Source organism: Nerophis lumbriciformis, linkage group LG08 (genome assembly GCF_033978685.3).
Source record: "Nerophis lumbriciformis linkage group LG08, RoL_Nlum_v2.1, whole genome shotgun sequence".
In the NCBI taxonomy this organism is placed as follows: Eukaryota; Metazoa; Chordata; class Actinopteri; order Syngnathiformes; family Syngnathidae; genus Nerophis; species Nerophis lumbriciformis.
In genome coordinates this window covers 45695693-45710000 of record NC_084555.2, presented here as the reverse complement: position 1 = coordinate 45710000, position 14308 = coordinate 45695693, and the positions used below count along the sequence as shown (strand labels likewise).

At 42.0% G+C, this 14308-nt stretch overlaps 1 protein-coding gene across 2 annotated transcripts in view; it reads right to left on the bottom strand.

Moving 5' to 3' along the window:
- The window catches only part of zfyve26 (zinc finger, FYVE domain containing 26), a 72298-nt gene that overhangs the window by 34756 nt on the left and 23234 nt on the right, over positions 1–14308 (bottom strand). For both annotated transcript variants that reach the window (XM_061969035.1, XM_061969036.1), the window contains exons 16-22: positions 13589–13852; positions 10114–10236; positions 9875–10045; positions 9571–9810; positions 9381–9486; positions 4179–5005; positions 2749–2948 (exon numbers count right to left, since the gene is read on the bottom strand). In XM_061969035.1, the coding sequence (XP_061825019.1) occupies positions 2749–2948; positions 4179–5005; positions 9381–9486; positions 9571–9810; positions 9875–10045; positions 10114–10236; positions 13589–13852 (1931 nt within the window). The remainder of the gene's footprint in view (positions 1–2748; positions 2949–4178; positions 5006–9380; positions 9487–9570; positions 9811–9874; positions 10046–10113; positions 10237–13588; positions 13853–14308) is intronic.

The following is a 14308-nucleotide window of genomic DNA, read 5'->3' as shown; positions in this document are numbered from 1 at the left end:
GTTCACCCGCTGCTTTCTGCACAACAGCCATCGTAGCTTAGTTGACCATTACTTGCTTGTTTTCACTTCCGGGAAGAAGTCACGTGTCGGAATACCAGCTATAGGATCAGGACACCGCTTATTAATATGCAGCACAGCTGAGGGGGTCTTGGGCCCCCTTCCAAACCTCAACAACACCCGCCCACCAACATCTAAGCAGTTTGAAAAAACAACAACATAATTGTACTCAACAGAACAGCTACAATGCAAAAATATAATCCATGAACAAAAATATTTTTTAAATCAATACATCTCCTTTGCAACGGGCGCATGCACATCTGAGTGTAACAGAGTCCAGTCAACTTCAAGAATAGTGCTGGCTGTCCCGGAGATTGCCTGTAATTTTAGCTCAGTAGTCAGGACGTTGGCCTCTCACACCGGCAACCTGGTTTCATGCCCCGCTCGACGTAGTAGAAAAAAACAACAGAGCCAAGAGAGACTACACAATTGCTACCCAAAGCAGAGTTGTCTGTGATTGACAGCGATGAACACCAATTTTTGCATTCAGCCGTCAAAATCTGGGGACCCTGATTGGGTGGGAGACCCCGGGTAAGCCTGTGCTAGAGGCAGCCGTGGTCACGGCATGAAAAATGGACCGTTGTTGGTGGCTTATGGAGGATTTTAGAGGGTTTATAGGCGGAATAGGTGAACCCCTTTGGCAAAAGGGCGTCTATCTAGAAGGCACAGAAAAGGGAAATACAAACCCTGTTTCCATATGAGTTGGGAAATTGTGTTAGATGTACATATAAACGTAGGGCGTCTGCAAACAATGTAATGTAAATCTAAACTGAATACATCCATCCCATTCATCCATTTTCTACCGCTTATTCCCTTTGGGGTCGCGGGGGGCGCTGGAGCCTATCTCAGCTACAATCGGGCGGAAGGCGCGGTACACCCTGGACAAGTCGCCACCTCATCGCAGGGCCAACACAGACAATGATTTGCAAATCATTTTCAACCCATTTTCAGTTGAATATGCTACAAAGACAACATATTTGATGTTCAAACTGATAAAAAATTTTTTTTGCAAATATTCATTAACTTTAGAATTTGATGCCAGCAACACGTGACAAAGAAGTTGGGAAAGGTGGCAATAAATACTGTTAAAGTTGAGGAATGCTCATCAAACACTTATTTGGAACATCTCACAGGTGTGCAGGCTAATTGGGAACAGGTGGGTGCCATGATTGGGTATAAAAACAGCTTCCCAAAAAATGCTCAGTCTTTCACAAGAAAGGATGGGGCGAGGTACACTCCTTTGTCCACAACTGCGTGAGCAAATAGTCAAACGGTTTAAGAACAACGTTTCTCAAAGTGCAATTGCAAGAAATTTAGGGATTTCAACATCTACGGTCCATAATATCATCAAAAGGTTCAGAGAATCTGGAGAAATCACTCCACGTAAGCGGCATGGCCATAAACCAACATTGAACGGCCGTGACCTTCGATCCCTCAGACAGCACTGTATCAAAAACCGACATCAATCTCTAAAGGATATCACCACATGGGCTCACGAACACTTCAGAAAACCACTGTCACTAAATACAGTTGGTTGCTACATCTGTAAGTGCAAGTTAAAGCTCTACTATGCAAAGCGAAAGCCATTTATCAACAACATCCAGAAACGCGGCCAGCTTCTCTGGGCCCGAGATCATCTAAGATGGACTCATGCAAAGTGGAAAAGTGTTCTGTGGTCTGACGAGTCCACATTTTAAATTGTTTTTGGAAATATTCGACATCGTGTCATCCGGACCAAAGGGGAAGCGAACCATCCAGACTGTTATCGACGCAAAGTTCAAAAGCCAGCATCTGTGATGGTATGGGGGTGCATTAGTGCCCAAGGCATGGGTAACTTACACATCTGTGAAGGCGCCATTAATGCTGAAAGGTACATACAGGTTTTGGAACAACATATGCTGCCATCTAGGCGCCTCTTTTTTATGGACGCCCCTGCTTATTTCAGCAAGACAATGCCAAGCCACATTCAGCACGTGTTACAACAGCGTGGCTTCGTAAAAAAAGAGTGCGGGTACTTTCCTGGCACGCCTGCAGTCCAGACCTGTCTCCCATCGAAAATGTATGGCGCATTATGAAGCGTAAAATATGACAGCGGAGACCCCGGACTGTTGAACGACTGAAGCTCTACATAAAACAAGAATGGGAAAGAATTCCACTTTCAAAGCTTCAACAATTAGTTTCCTCAGTTCCTAATCGTTTATTGAGTGTTGTTAAAAGAAAAGGTGATGTAACACAGTGGTGAACATGCCCTTTCCCAACTACTTTGGCATGTGTTGCAGCCATGAAATTCTAAGTTAATTATTATTTGCAAAAAAAAAATAAAGTTTATGAGTTTGAACATCAAATATCTTGTCTTTGTAGTGCATTCAACTGAATATGGGTTGAAAAGGATTTGCAAATCATTGTATTCCGTTTATATTTACATCTAACACAATTTCCCAACTCCTATGAAAACAGGGTTTGTACATGTGTTCTTGCCTCATAAGGATTATGGATGATGAAACATTTTAAAAAGTGCAGTTTTCCTATAACAGTTTGCACCGGACCATGGGCTAACATCTCAGGTTTTTAAATCTGACACATTTTTGCACTTATGCAAAGCAAAGCATTCTCACTGTAAGTCGATTGTGTGCTCCTTGTGCAACCTCTAAACAGGCGAACGTTCCAAAGCTCATACATTCAACTATTTACCCGGCGATAAATGTCCAGCTCGTTCCTCTTCAGCTGCAGGTCTGCTCTCAGGGAGGCCTCCGTGTCGCCGTCGTCCAAGCAGAAGTCGAGCAGCTCCAAACAAGACGACAAGGGCCAACACGCAGTGGCTTGCAGGGAGACACGGGCGCGCAAGTTGGCATCTTGCACCCGAAACAAGTGGCCCACGCCTTCCTCCTCACCTTTAAATGGATAAAGAAAGGCACAATTGATTTGGTGGTAAAATACGTTTCGAAAAAAGACAAAGCTTCCATTAAACTACATTATTACAATAAGAGAATAATGGAAGATGTTAGGTTACATAATTCAACGTTTGCTTTAGGCGCTGATACAGCTTCGGTCACACAAAATGTTATCTTGTTGGTAATCTACATTAACCCCGCCATAAAGAGCCCTCCCAGCAGTCATTTAGTAAAAAATATTAATATCAATAAGGATTATATTCCATGTCACTTTTAGGACAAGCATATGGAAACCCGTTTCCACCACAATTAATAAAACACCCCAATAATAAGTCATAATTATGACATAAAAAGTCATAATTATGGTATTAAAAAGTCATATTTATGAGTTAAAAATGGAAATTATGAAGAAAGTCGAAATTATGAGAAAAAAGTCAAATTTATGACATATAAAAGTCAAAGTCATGAGGAAAGTCGAAATTATCGTTCCAGTCAAAACTAGAAGATAAAACGTCAAAATTAGGAGATAAGAAAGTTGAAATGATGAGATAAAAGTCATAGTTATAAAAAAAGTTATATTTATGAGATAAAAATGATAAATTATGAAGAAAGTTAAAACTATGAGATAAAAATTCATAATTAAGAGATAAAAAGTTAATGAGATAAAAAGTTGGTTATTAGACAAAAAATGGTAATTATGAGGTAAAAAGTCAAAATTAGGAGGTAAGAAAACAACAATTATGAGATACAAAGTCAAAATTTTGAGATAAGAAAATTATAATGACATAAAAAGTTGAAATTATGGGAGAAAAAGCCGTAACTATGAGAGTGCAGTGCAGTTATGCAGTTTGAATCTAACAATTTCGACGTTATCTCATAATTACAACTTTCTTATCTCCTAAATTCTACTTTATACCTCAAAGATGACTTTTTTATCTCATTTCAACTTTCTGATCTCATAATTATGTTTCATCTCATAATTATGATTTAACATTGGGGTACTTTAAACATTTTTGTGGCCAAAACGGGTTAAGCGTGAGGATAAAATACAAACAATTTTTATGAGTATATTTTCCTCAAACTTGATTTTCTTGATGCATGTCAATAAATAATAATCATATAAGGTTGTTATGAATGCCGATCCCTTCCTGGAGGCTCAGGTGTGTGACAGTTCAATTTATATAATACACATTATGTAACAGCAAAGTGATTCCATTGAGTGTGTCTAACCCTCTAAGGCAGCCCAGGCTAGCAGTCGGTCCCTCAGCGCCCCCTGCTGGTGGCAGTCAGGCCCGTATAGCTCCAGCAGCCTGAGTGCTCGGTGCAGGTCTTTGGAGCACAGCGCCTGCTGGAAAGCCTCGGCCGCTGCGGCCTGGGCGACTTCCTCCTGAGGCCCAGCCAGCAGGAGACTGAGGATTGGCTTCCCGCACACCAACCCTCCGAGTCCTGCGGAACCGTCGTCGCCGTCAGAGAAGGAGGCCCCAAGCACAGGTTCTGCCATGGTTTGCAGGTACGCCCGCAGGATGGGGAAGTCTTTTAGGAGGTTGTCAGCTTCCTTGGCGATCTGATCTCCATCCAGCACGGCCTCTTTGCGGCCGGCGCGGAAATATCCGGACCATCCCAAGGGCTGGGAGCGGGCGCTCTCGCCTTTGCAAGCGCTCATGCACGCCAGCAGGGCCACCAGAGGAAAGCGAGACTTGAGGAAAGCCAGGGCGGAGGGCGTGAGCAGGAAAGACGAGGCGGGGGAGGAGGAGAGCGAGGCGGAAAGGTTGGCGGTCGCGGCGGAGTTTTCCTCTGCGGACGACGAATCAGAGCTGACGTCGGACTGAAGGTCGACCATCATGAGCGTGGATACGTGCTCCTTAGCGTGTCTTTGGAGCAGCGAGGACAGAGCGTCCACACCGAACACAGCGCCTTCCTTTTTTGCTTGACTGGAGTCTTGGTCTCGGTGTGGGTTTGGAAAGGATGCCCACACGGGCAGGATGTTGCAGCAGCGCTGGACGATCACCTGCTGCACGCTGAGGCGAAGCCCCGACTCTCGCAGAAGTGACAGCAGCCTGGACAAACAAAAGATGCAAAGAGAAACTACATCACTGCACCAAACAGGAATTTATTTGTAAGTCAAAAGCAATGAGCTGCTCAACTTAATTTTTATGTTTTATAAGAAAGAAAATCTATTTACAGTGAAAACCTCGATTTACCAACCCCTCTTTTTGAAAACCTTTCGATTTATGAACTATTAGATCGAGCCAAATATGCCTGTGTGCGCGAACTATCGGTGTTATAACTAGAGATGTCCAATAATATCGGCCGATAAATGCTTTAAAAAGTAATATCAGAAATTATCGGTATCGGTTTCAACCTCCCGATTTTCCCGGGAGACTCACGAATTTCAGTGCCCCTCCCGAAAACCTCCTGTGGCAACCATTCTCCCGATTTCCACCCGGACAACATTATTGGGGGCGTGCCTTAAAGGCACTGCCTTTAGCGTCCTCCACAACCTGTCGTCACATCTGCTTTTCCTCCATACAAACAGCGTGCCGGCCCAGTCACATAATATATGCGGCTTTTACACACACAAGTGAATGCAAGGCATACTTGATCAACAGCCACACAGGTCACACTGAGGGTGGCCGTATAAACAACTTTAACACTGTTACAAATATGCGCCATACTGTGAACCCACACCAAACAAGAATGACAAACACATTTTGGGAGAACATCCGCACCGTAACACAACATAAACACAACAGAACAAATACCCAGAACTCCTTGCAGCACGAACTCTTCCAGGACTCTACAATATACACCCCCCCACCACCCCATCTCCCGAATTCGGAGGTCTCAAGGTTGGCAAGTATGCTCTAATATACTCTGGACTGAAGCTGTGTGACTTCATTGTTTTTGTAGCTGTTTTGAGGCAAGTTTAAAAAAAATGTTAAATAATGCACTCCGTGAAAGTCAAAGTATAGTATTTCCCGTAGTTGTAGTCGGTATCAGGATTATCTCAGGGAGAGCATGTCCTAAATTCCAAGCTGCTGTTTTGAGGCATGTTAAAAAAAATAATGCACTTTGTGACTTCAATAATAAATATGGCAGTGCCATGTTGGCACTTTTTTTCATAACTGGAGTTGAAGTTGTTCTCTTATCTTGGAAAACCTTGTTTTTGATTGATTAATTGAAACTTGTATTAGTAGATTGCACAGCACAGTACATATTCCGTACAATTGACCACTAAATGGTAAAGTTACATTATTTAATGCATCCAGCGGGGCATCACAACAAAATTAGGCATAATAATGTGTTAATTCCACTACTGTATATATCGGTATCGGTTGATATCGGAATCGGTTATTAAGAGTTGGACAATATCCAAATATCAGAAATCGACAAAAAAGCCATTATCGGACATCTCCTGTTATAACACTTCATTCAGTCATTCATTTTGTGTTTGCTCGTACTGAAGAGATTAACAAAACGGGCTTCGAAACCACAGCAAAATTTTAATTGTTTTGAAACCGGACTTCTCTGGATAAAAATGTCAAAGCAGAGATATATACAGCGGGGGAAAAGACACTAACTCATGTTTAGCGTCTCCTCCCCCTACCCTTTTCTTTCTGTCGGCTCCTTTGCAAATGACAATTCAAAAGTCGATTTTTTTTTTTCTAAATGTTTATTATTGTCGCAATATTGTTGTTATATTTAAAGATTTTCGTGAATTATCATCGTTTGTTAGGGCACTAAAGGGACTTCTGTGTGTGTGCGTGTGTTGGCAGAGCAGCGCATACAGGACAGTTGAGCTTTTCGTCGTTGTTTTGGCTTGTTATTAAAGAGTCTGTGCTATGTTTTGTCTAAATCCATCAAAGTACTCTTTAAAGCAGCGCAATAAAGAGAGGCACCTGGGGATAAGTTGATTGGCAACACTAAATTGGCCCTAGTGTGTGAATGTGAGTGTGAATGTTGTCTGTCTATCTGTGTTGGCCCTGCGATGAGGTGGCGACTTGTCCAGGGTGTACCCCGCCTTCCGCCCGATTGTAGCTGAGATAGGCTCCAGCGCCCCCTGCGACCCCAAAGGGAATAAGCGGTAGTAAATGGATGGATGGATGGACAATGACAAATGTCAATCGCATACACAGACACAGACAATCACACACTCACAAAACATTAGGCACCAATGCGTTGGTATCATAAGGTTAAACATACAATTTATTTATATTTCATCAATGATATATTGAGTCTATTAGATTGATAAAAATTCCAGCAGTTAATCAATAATACACCAGTGTGCAGCTGTTTAATTACATCACAAAATGCTTGTTTCTTTTCAAGGAAGTTAGACAGTTTTGATGTTTTATCGTTTCCTGTTATTGCTGCTATTTTAACTGCCTCCCCTTTACTTTTCTTTTTTTTTTTTTACATAAAAAAAATAATATCTTTGATTTTATTTGGCACTTTGCCTGTCCTTGCTTTTAATTGGACAAACGTTTAGTAATTATCTTTACTTTTGTAACTGCCGGATGTAAAAGTATGAATCAATATTTATGAATGAATTAGTCATATCTGTTGTTAGTAAGCACGAGCCTAAAATATCTCAAGATGGATTTAAAAAAGTTGATTGCTCAATTAGAGCCACTGAGTATGTGTACCCTTTATAATCTGATTAGTCAACGAATCATTAAGTCAAAATAGTCTTTAGTTGCAGCCCTACCTCGCTGATGTCACCTGCTATGCTCAGGGTTTCATGTGTCTCTTTTCAGAACAGGTGGGTGCCATGATTGGGTATAAAAGCAGCTTCCATGAAATGCTCAGTCATTCACAAACAAGGATGGTGCGAGAGTCACCACTTTGTCAACAAATGCATGAGCAAATTATCCAACAGTTTAAGAACAACATTTCTCAATGAGCTATTGCAAGGAATTTAGGGATTTCACCATCTACGGCCTGTAAAATCATCAAAAGGTTCAGAGGATCTGGAGAAATCACTGCACGTAACATTGAATGCCCGTGACCTTAGATCCCTCAGGCGGTACTGCATCAAAAACCGACATCAGTGTGTAAAGGATATCACCACATGGGCTCAGGAACACTTCAGAAAACCACTGTCAGTTTCTACAGTTGGTCGCTACATCTGTAAGTGCAGGTTAAAACGCTACTATGCAAAGCCAAAGCCATTTATCAACAACACCCAGAAACGCCGCCGGCTTCACTGAGCCCGAGGTCATCTAAGATGGACTGATGCAAAGTGTAAAAGTATTCTGTGGTCTGACGAGTCCATGTTTCAAATTGTTTTTTTATACTGTGGACGCTGTGTCATTTGTTGTTGTACTGTGCTGCATGAGAGGAGTTTCTAATATTTTGACTCTCCTATCAAAAAGCGACATCAGTGTGTAAAGGATATCACCACATGGTGTTAGGAACACTTCAGAAAACCACTGTCAGTAACTACAGTTCGTCACTACATCTATAAGTGCAAGTTAAAACTCTACTATGCTAAGTGAAAGCCATTTATCAACAACACCAAGAAACGCCGCCGGCTTCGCTGGGCCCGAGCTCATCTATGATGGACTGATGCAACGTATAAAAGTATTCTGTGGTCTGACGAGTCCACATTTCAAATTGTTTTTGGAAACTGTGGATGTCGTGTAATCCGGACCAAAGAGGAAAAGAACCATCCGGACTGTTCTTGGCGCAAAGTTGAAAAGCTAGCATCTGTGATGGTTAGGGGGTGTATTAGCACCCAAGGCATGGGTAACTTACACATCTGTGAAGGCACCATTAATGCTGAAAGGTACATACAGGTTTTGGAACAACATCTGTTGCCATCCAAGCAACGTTATCATGGACGCCCCTGCTTATTTCAGCAAGATAATGCCAAGCCACGTGTTACAACAGCGTGGCTTCATAGTAAAAGAGTGCACGTACAAGACTGGCCAGCCTGTAGTCCAGACCTGTCTCCCATTGAAAATGTTTGGCGCATTATGAAGCCTAAAATACCACATCGGAGACCCCTTACTGTTGAACAACTTAAGCCGTACATCAAGCAAGAATGGGAAGTAATTCCACCTGAAAAGCTTCAAAAATTGGTCTCCTCAGTTCCCAAACGTTGACCGAGTGTTGTTAAAAGGAAAGGCTATGTAACACAGTGGTGAAAATGCCCCTATGCCAACTTTTTTGCAATGTGTTGCTGCCATTAAATTCTAAGTTAATGATTATTTGCAAAAAAAATGAAGTTTCTCAGTTCGAACATTAAATATCTTGTCTTTGCAGTCTATTCAATTGAATATAAGTTGAAAAGGATTAGCAAATCATTGTATTCTGTTTTTATTTACGAATTACACAACATGCCAACTTTACTGGTTTTGGGTTTTGTATTATATTTTACTAAAAATAGGCTGAGGTTAGCTGATGACCAATTGCTGACAGTAGGCGTACCTGTCAGGAGACACCTGTCGCTCAAACAGCAGGTGAGAGAGAAGCTGAGCTGGATCTTGAAGCAACACCAACAATGGATTCCCCAGCTTGACCTCACTGCTCTGGTCTATAAACAATAACCAACAAACAAACAAGTCAGTAGCAGCCACATTCTTCTCCTCGGACCATCTTCTCCAGTCAGTCTACCAACCATCAGCGGCGAGACTGCGCACCAGCACAGCCGCCAGCGTGTTGACGTAGTTGAGAAAAGTGCGCACAAAGTCAGGCCGGTCGAGCTCGCCGTCGGGTTCGAAGGGGCACAGCTGGTCCAGAGAGCGGAGCAGCTGCTGCATGCCGGAGCGCACCGGGTGAGCGTCCAGCTCCAGTGGCTTCAGGTTGGCCTGATCCACCAGCAGCGACACGAGAGAACTTGATGCCACCATGCTGCTTTCTGTTACACAGCAACTTTTTCAAAACACGCAAACGCAAGCGTGGCCGCTGGCGACTGTACACACCTGCTCCGTCGCTGGAAGAACTCAGTGCCTGCAGGGTGTTCTCCAAATGCCGGTTCAGACCGAGTCGGGCGGCGATGCACTCTTCGCTCAGCGCCGGGTGGCAGCAGAGCAGCACTTCTTGGATGCAGCAGCCAAATGGACTGGCGAAGGCTGGTTCCTCGGCGGCATCCTCTAAGAACACACTTGAAAGCACAAACGGTACCACAGGAAGCGGTAGACCTACGGCGGCGGGAAATCACCTGACGTCTTGACTGTGCTATTATTGGTGGTAGAATGGTTAAGAATTTTGCTGATCTGTTGTAAAATCCCGGGAAATCCACCAATGTTGTGGAAAGCAAGGATTTTGGGCTCCGCTGTCACTCCTGGGGAAGCACATAAAGGTCGGAAATGCACAGCGTAAGCTTACTCTGGCGTTTCCCAACCGCATATACAGACCACCACCCGATTAATATCACAATTACTTTATATTGCTTTTAACCTGCCAGTTAAAGGGGAACTGCACTTTTTGGACATCTTTATGTGCTCGACGCCTCAATAATTGGTATGTTTTCATCTACAAAACCATTCTGGGTATCACTCCATCTTATCTGTCTTGTCTTTTAACAAATAAACAAGGAAGTCACAATCTTAGTTCAATGAATGTTCTGCAATTTGTCGTCCCCAAAGTAAGAAGTGAACTGGGCAAGAAAGCATTTAGGTTTTCAGCACCGAAGGCTTGGAATAACCTACAATCGAATATTAAACTTCAAACCCTAGTTACGTTGAATGAGTTTAAAGCTTCTGTGAAAGGACTGCAGTCTACCTTGTCTGTATGCACATGTGTCATGTGAGCAAGTTTTAATGTTGTAAATGTGATGTTTTATGTATTTGTTTACTGTTTTTAATGTAACCTTGCTGCTGCCCTCTTGGCCAGGTCTCCCTTGGAAAAGAGATCTTTGATCTCAATGGGATTTTACCTGGTTAAATAAAGGCTAATAATTTGGGGAATTTTGCCTATCATTCACAATCCTTATGTAAGACAAGAATAAATATGTTTTTTTGCTTATTATGCATTCTAAATATTAACTAAATTGATTTAAAAGTCCGCTCACAATATACTGCCTATAAAAGCCCTTAAAAAACATCAAAACACCTACATTAAGGTTTTATATGCATGATGTAAGTATTAGAGGTGTCCGATAATATCAGACTGCCGATATTATCGGCCGATAAATGCTTTAAAATGTAATATCGGAAATTATTGGTATCGGTTTCAAAAAGTAAAATTTATGACTTTTTAAAACGCCGCTGTACGGAGTGGTACACGGACGTAGGGAGAAGTACAGAGCAGTTGCGTCTCATACATGCCAAACCTCCCGATTTTCCCGGGAGACTCCCGAATTTCAGTGCCCCTCCCAAAAATCTCCCGGGGCAACCATTCTCTCGAATTTCTCCCGATTTCCACCAAGACAACAATATTGGGAGCATGCCTTAAAGGCACTGCCTTTGCGTGCCGGCCCAATCACATAATATCTACGGCTTTTCACACAAGTGAATGCATGGCATAATTGGTCAATAGCCATACAGGTCACACTGAGGGTGGCCATATAAACAACTTTAACACTGTTACAAATATGCACCACACTGTGAACCCACACCAAACAATAATGACAAACACATTTCAGGAGAACATCCGCACCGTAACACAACATAAACACAACAGAACAAATACCCAGAACCCCTTGCAGCACTAACTCTTCCGGGACGCTACAATATATACCCAACCCCCAACCCCGCCCACCTCAACCTCCTCATGCTCTCTCAGGGAGAGCATGTCCCAATTTCCAAGCTGCTGTTTTGAGGCGTGTTAAAAAAATAATGCACTTTGTGATTTCAATAATAAATATGGCAGTGCCATGTTGGCATTTTTTCTCCATAACTTGAGTTGATTTATTTTGGAAAACCTTGTTACATTGTTTAATGCCTCCAGCGGGGCATCACAACAAAATTAGGCATAATAATGTGTTAATTCCACGACTGTATGTATCGGTATCGGTTGATATTGAATCGGTAATTAAGAGTTGGACAATATCGGAATATCGGATATCGGCAAAAAAGCCATTATCGGACATCTCTAGTAAGTATATATGAAAACTAGTAACAGGCACATATATAATAACACATTTATAATAACATGTTTTAAAAAATCTTAAATATTGTTGCTTATATTTAATGCAAACACATTAAAGTGCAGTTTGAGTTTGAGGTACTGTAAAATAATGTATACACATAAAAACATGTTTAAGGATTATTTCAGGAACCAGAACTTCTATCCACAAATTCAAAAATGAACAAAACATGTTTGCAGAGTTTTTTTTAGAAGGAGTTGAATCAGAGCAAAGACATAAACAAAAAGAATGAGTAAAAATATTCAGATATAAAAATGTATTTTTCTGATTAATTAGTAGGTGTGTGAGTCCGCATTGAGGGCAGGATGACTGGTGAGCTCCAGCAGTCACTGAGTCTAAAGTTTGTCACTGAAGTCTGTGTTTCAACTTTAATGTTAATGTTAGCCATATTTCTTTATTTAGTTTTTCAGGGCTCCACCTCCAGCTATGTGAGGAGGAAGTGGCACAATGCTGATTGGACATTAATAACATTGTGAGGATCCTGACTTTTCACAATAGTGGACAGTCACGCTCACGCATTTCCGCCTTGTTTGATCGAGTTAATATATGCAAACTGCCGATCACTGTGATCAAACAGAAATTAATCATAATCAGTGATCACAATCCTATAATTGCCCCACCGTAATTGTTTGTATCTATCGTGGTCAAAAGTTTACCTACACTTGTAAAGAACATAATGTCATGGCTTTCTTGAGTTTCCAATCATTTCTACAACTCTTATTTTGTTGTGATAGAGTGATTGGAGCACGTACTTGTTGGTCACAAAAAACATTCATGAAGTTTGGTTCTTTTATGAATGTATTATGGGTCTACTGAAAATGTGACCAAATCTGCTGGGTCAAATGTATTCATACAGCCATGTTAATATTTAGTTGCATGTCTCTTGGCAATTTTCACTGTAATAAGGCGCTTTTGGTAGCCATCCACAGGCTTCTGGCAAGCTTCTGGTTGAATTTTTGACCACAAAATTGGTGCAGTTCAGCTAAATTTGTTGGTTTTCTGACATGGACTTGTTTCTTCAGCATTGCCCACACGTTTAAGTCAGGACTTTGGGAAGGCCATTCTAAAATCTTAATTCTAGCCTGATTTAGCCATTCCTTTACCACTTTTGACATGTGTTTGGGGTCATTGTACTGTTGGAACACCCAACTGTGCCCAAGACCCAACCCGCAGGCTGATGATTTTAGGTTGTCCTGAAAAATTTGGAGGTAATACTCCTTTTTCATTGTCACATGTATTCTCTGTAAAGCACCAGTTCCATTGGCAGCAAAACAGGCCCAGAGAATAATACAACCACCACCATGCTTGACGGTAGGCATTACTGGGATTGAATGCCTCACTTTTTCTCCTCCAAATATATTGCTGGGTATTGTGGCCAAACAGCTAAATTTTTGTTTCATCCGACGACACATGGACAGAGATAAGACCTTCTGGTGGAAAGTTCGGTGAAACTCAAGACAGCCATGACATTATGTTCTTTACAAGTGTATGTAAACTTTTGACCACGACTGTATGTGTACTTGTGCACTAAATTTTTGGCTCATACCTCGAGCATCCAGGCTGGTACTGAGGCGACGCTCGGCGGTGTCGAGCAGCTGCCGGGACGTCTTCCAAAGCTGGCAGTGACAGCATGCCAAGTCAAAGGCGGCCATGGCGGGCGGGCTGAGCTCTTCCAGCAGCGTGCCCGCCGGCCCAGTTGGCTTAGGGGAGCACCTGCTCAACCAGTAGCCTTCTTCCAGGGACGGCAGTGGGTGAGCCGGCGTGCTGAGGAGGCGGTCGGCTATGTCGGAGATGGAGTAGAACGCCACACCTGCAAGCAGAGCCAAACTCTACGTATAAACTCGGGTATAGTTGATAGGGCTGCGAATCTTTGGGTGTCCCACGATTCGATTCAATATCGATTCTTGGGGTCACGATTCGATTATAAATCGATTTTTTCGATTCAACGCGATTCTCGATTCAAAAACGATATTTTCCCGATTCAAAAGGATTCTCTATTCATTCAATACATAGGATTTCAGCAGGATCTACCCCAGTCTGCTGACATGCAAGCAGAGTAGTAGATTTTTGTAAAAAGCTTTTATAATTGTAAAGGACAATGTTTTATCAACTGATTGCAATAATGTAAATTTGTTTTAACTATTAAATGAACCAAAAATATGACTTATTTTATCTTTGTGAAAATATTGGACACAGTGTGTTGTCAAGCTTATGAGATGCGATGCAAGTGTAAGCCACTGTGACACTATTGTTCTTTTTTTAATTT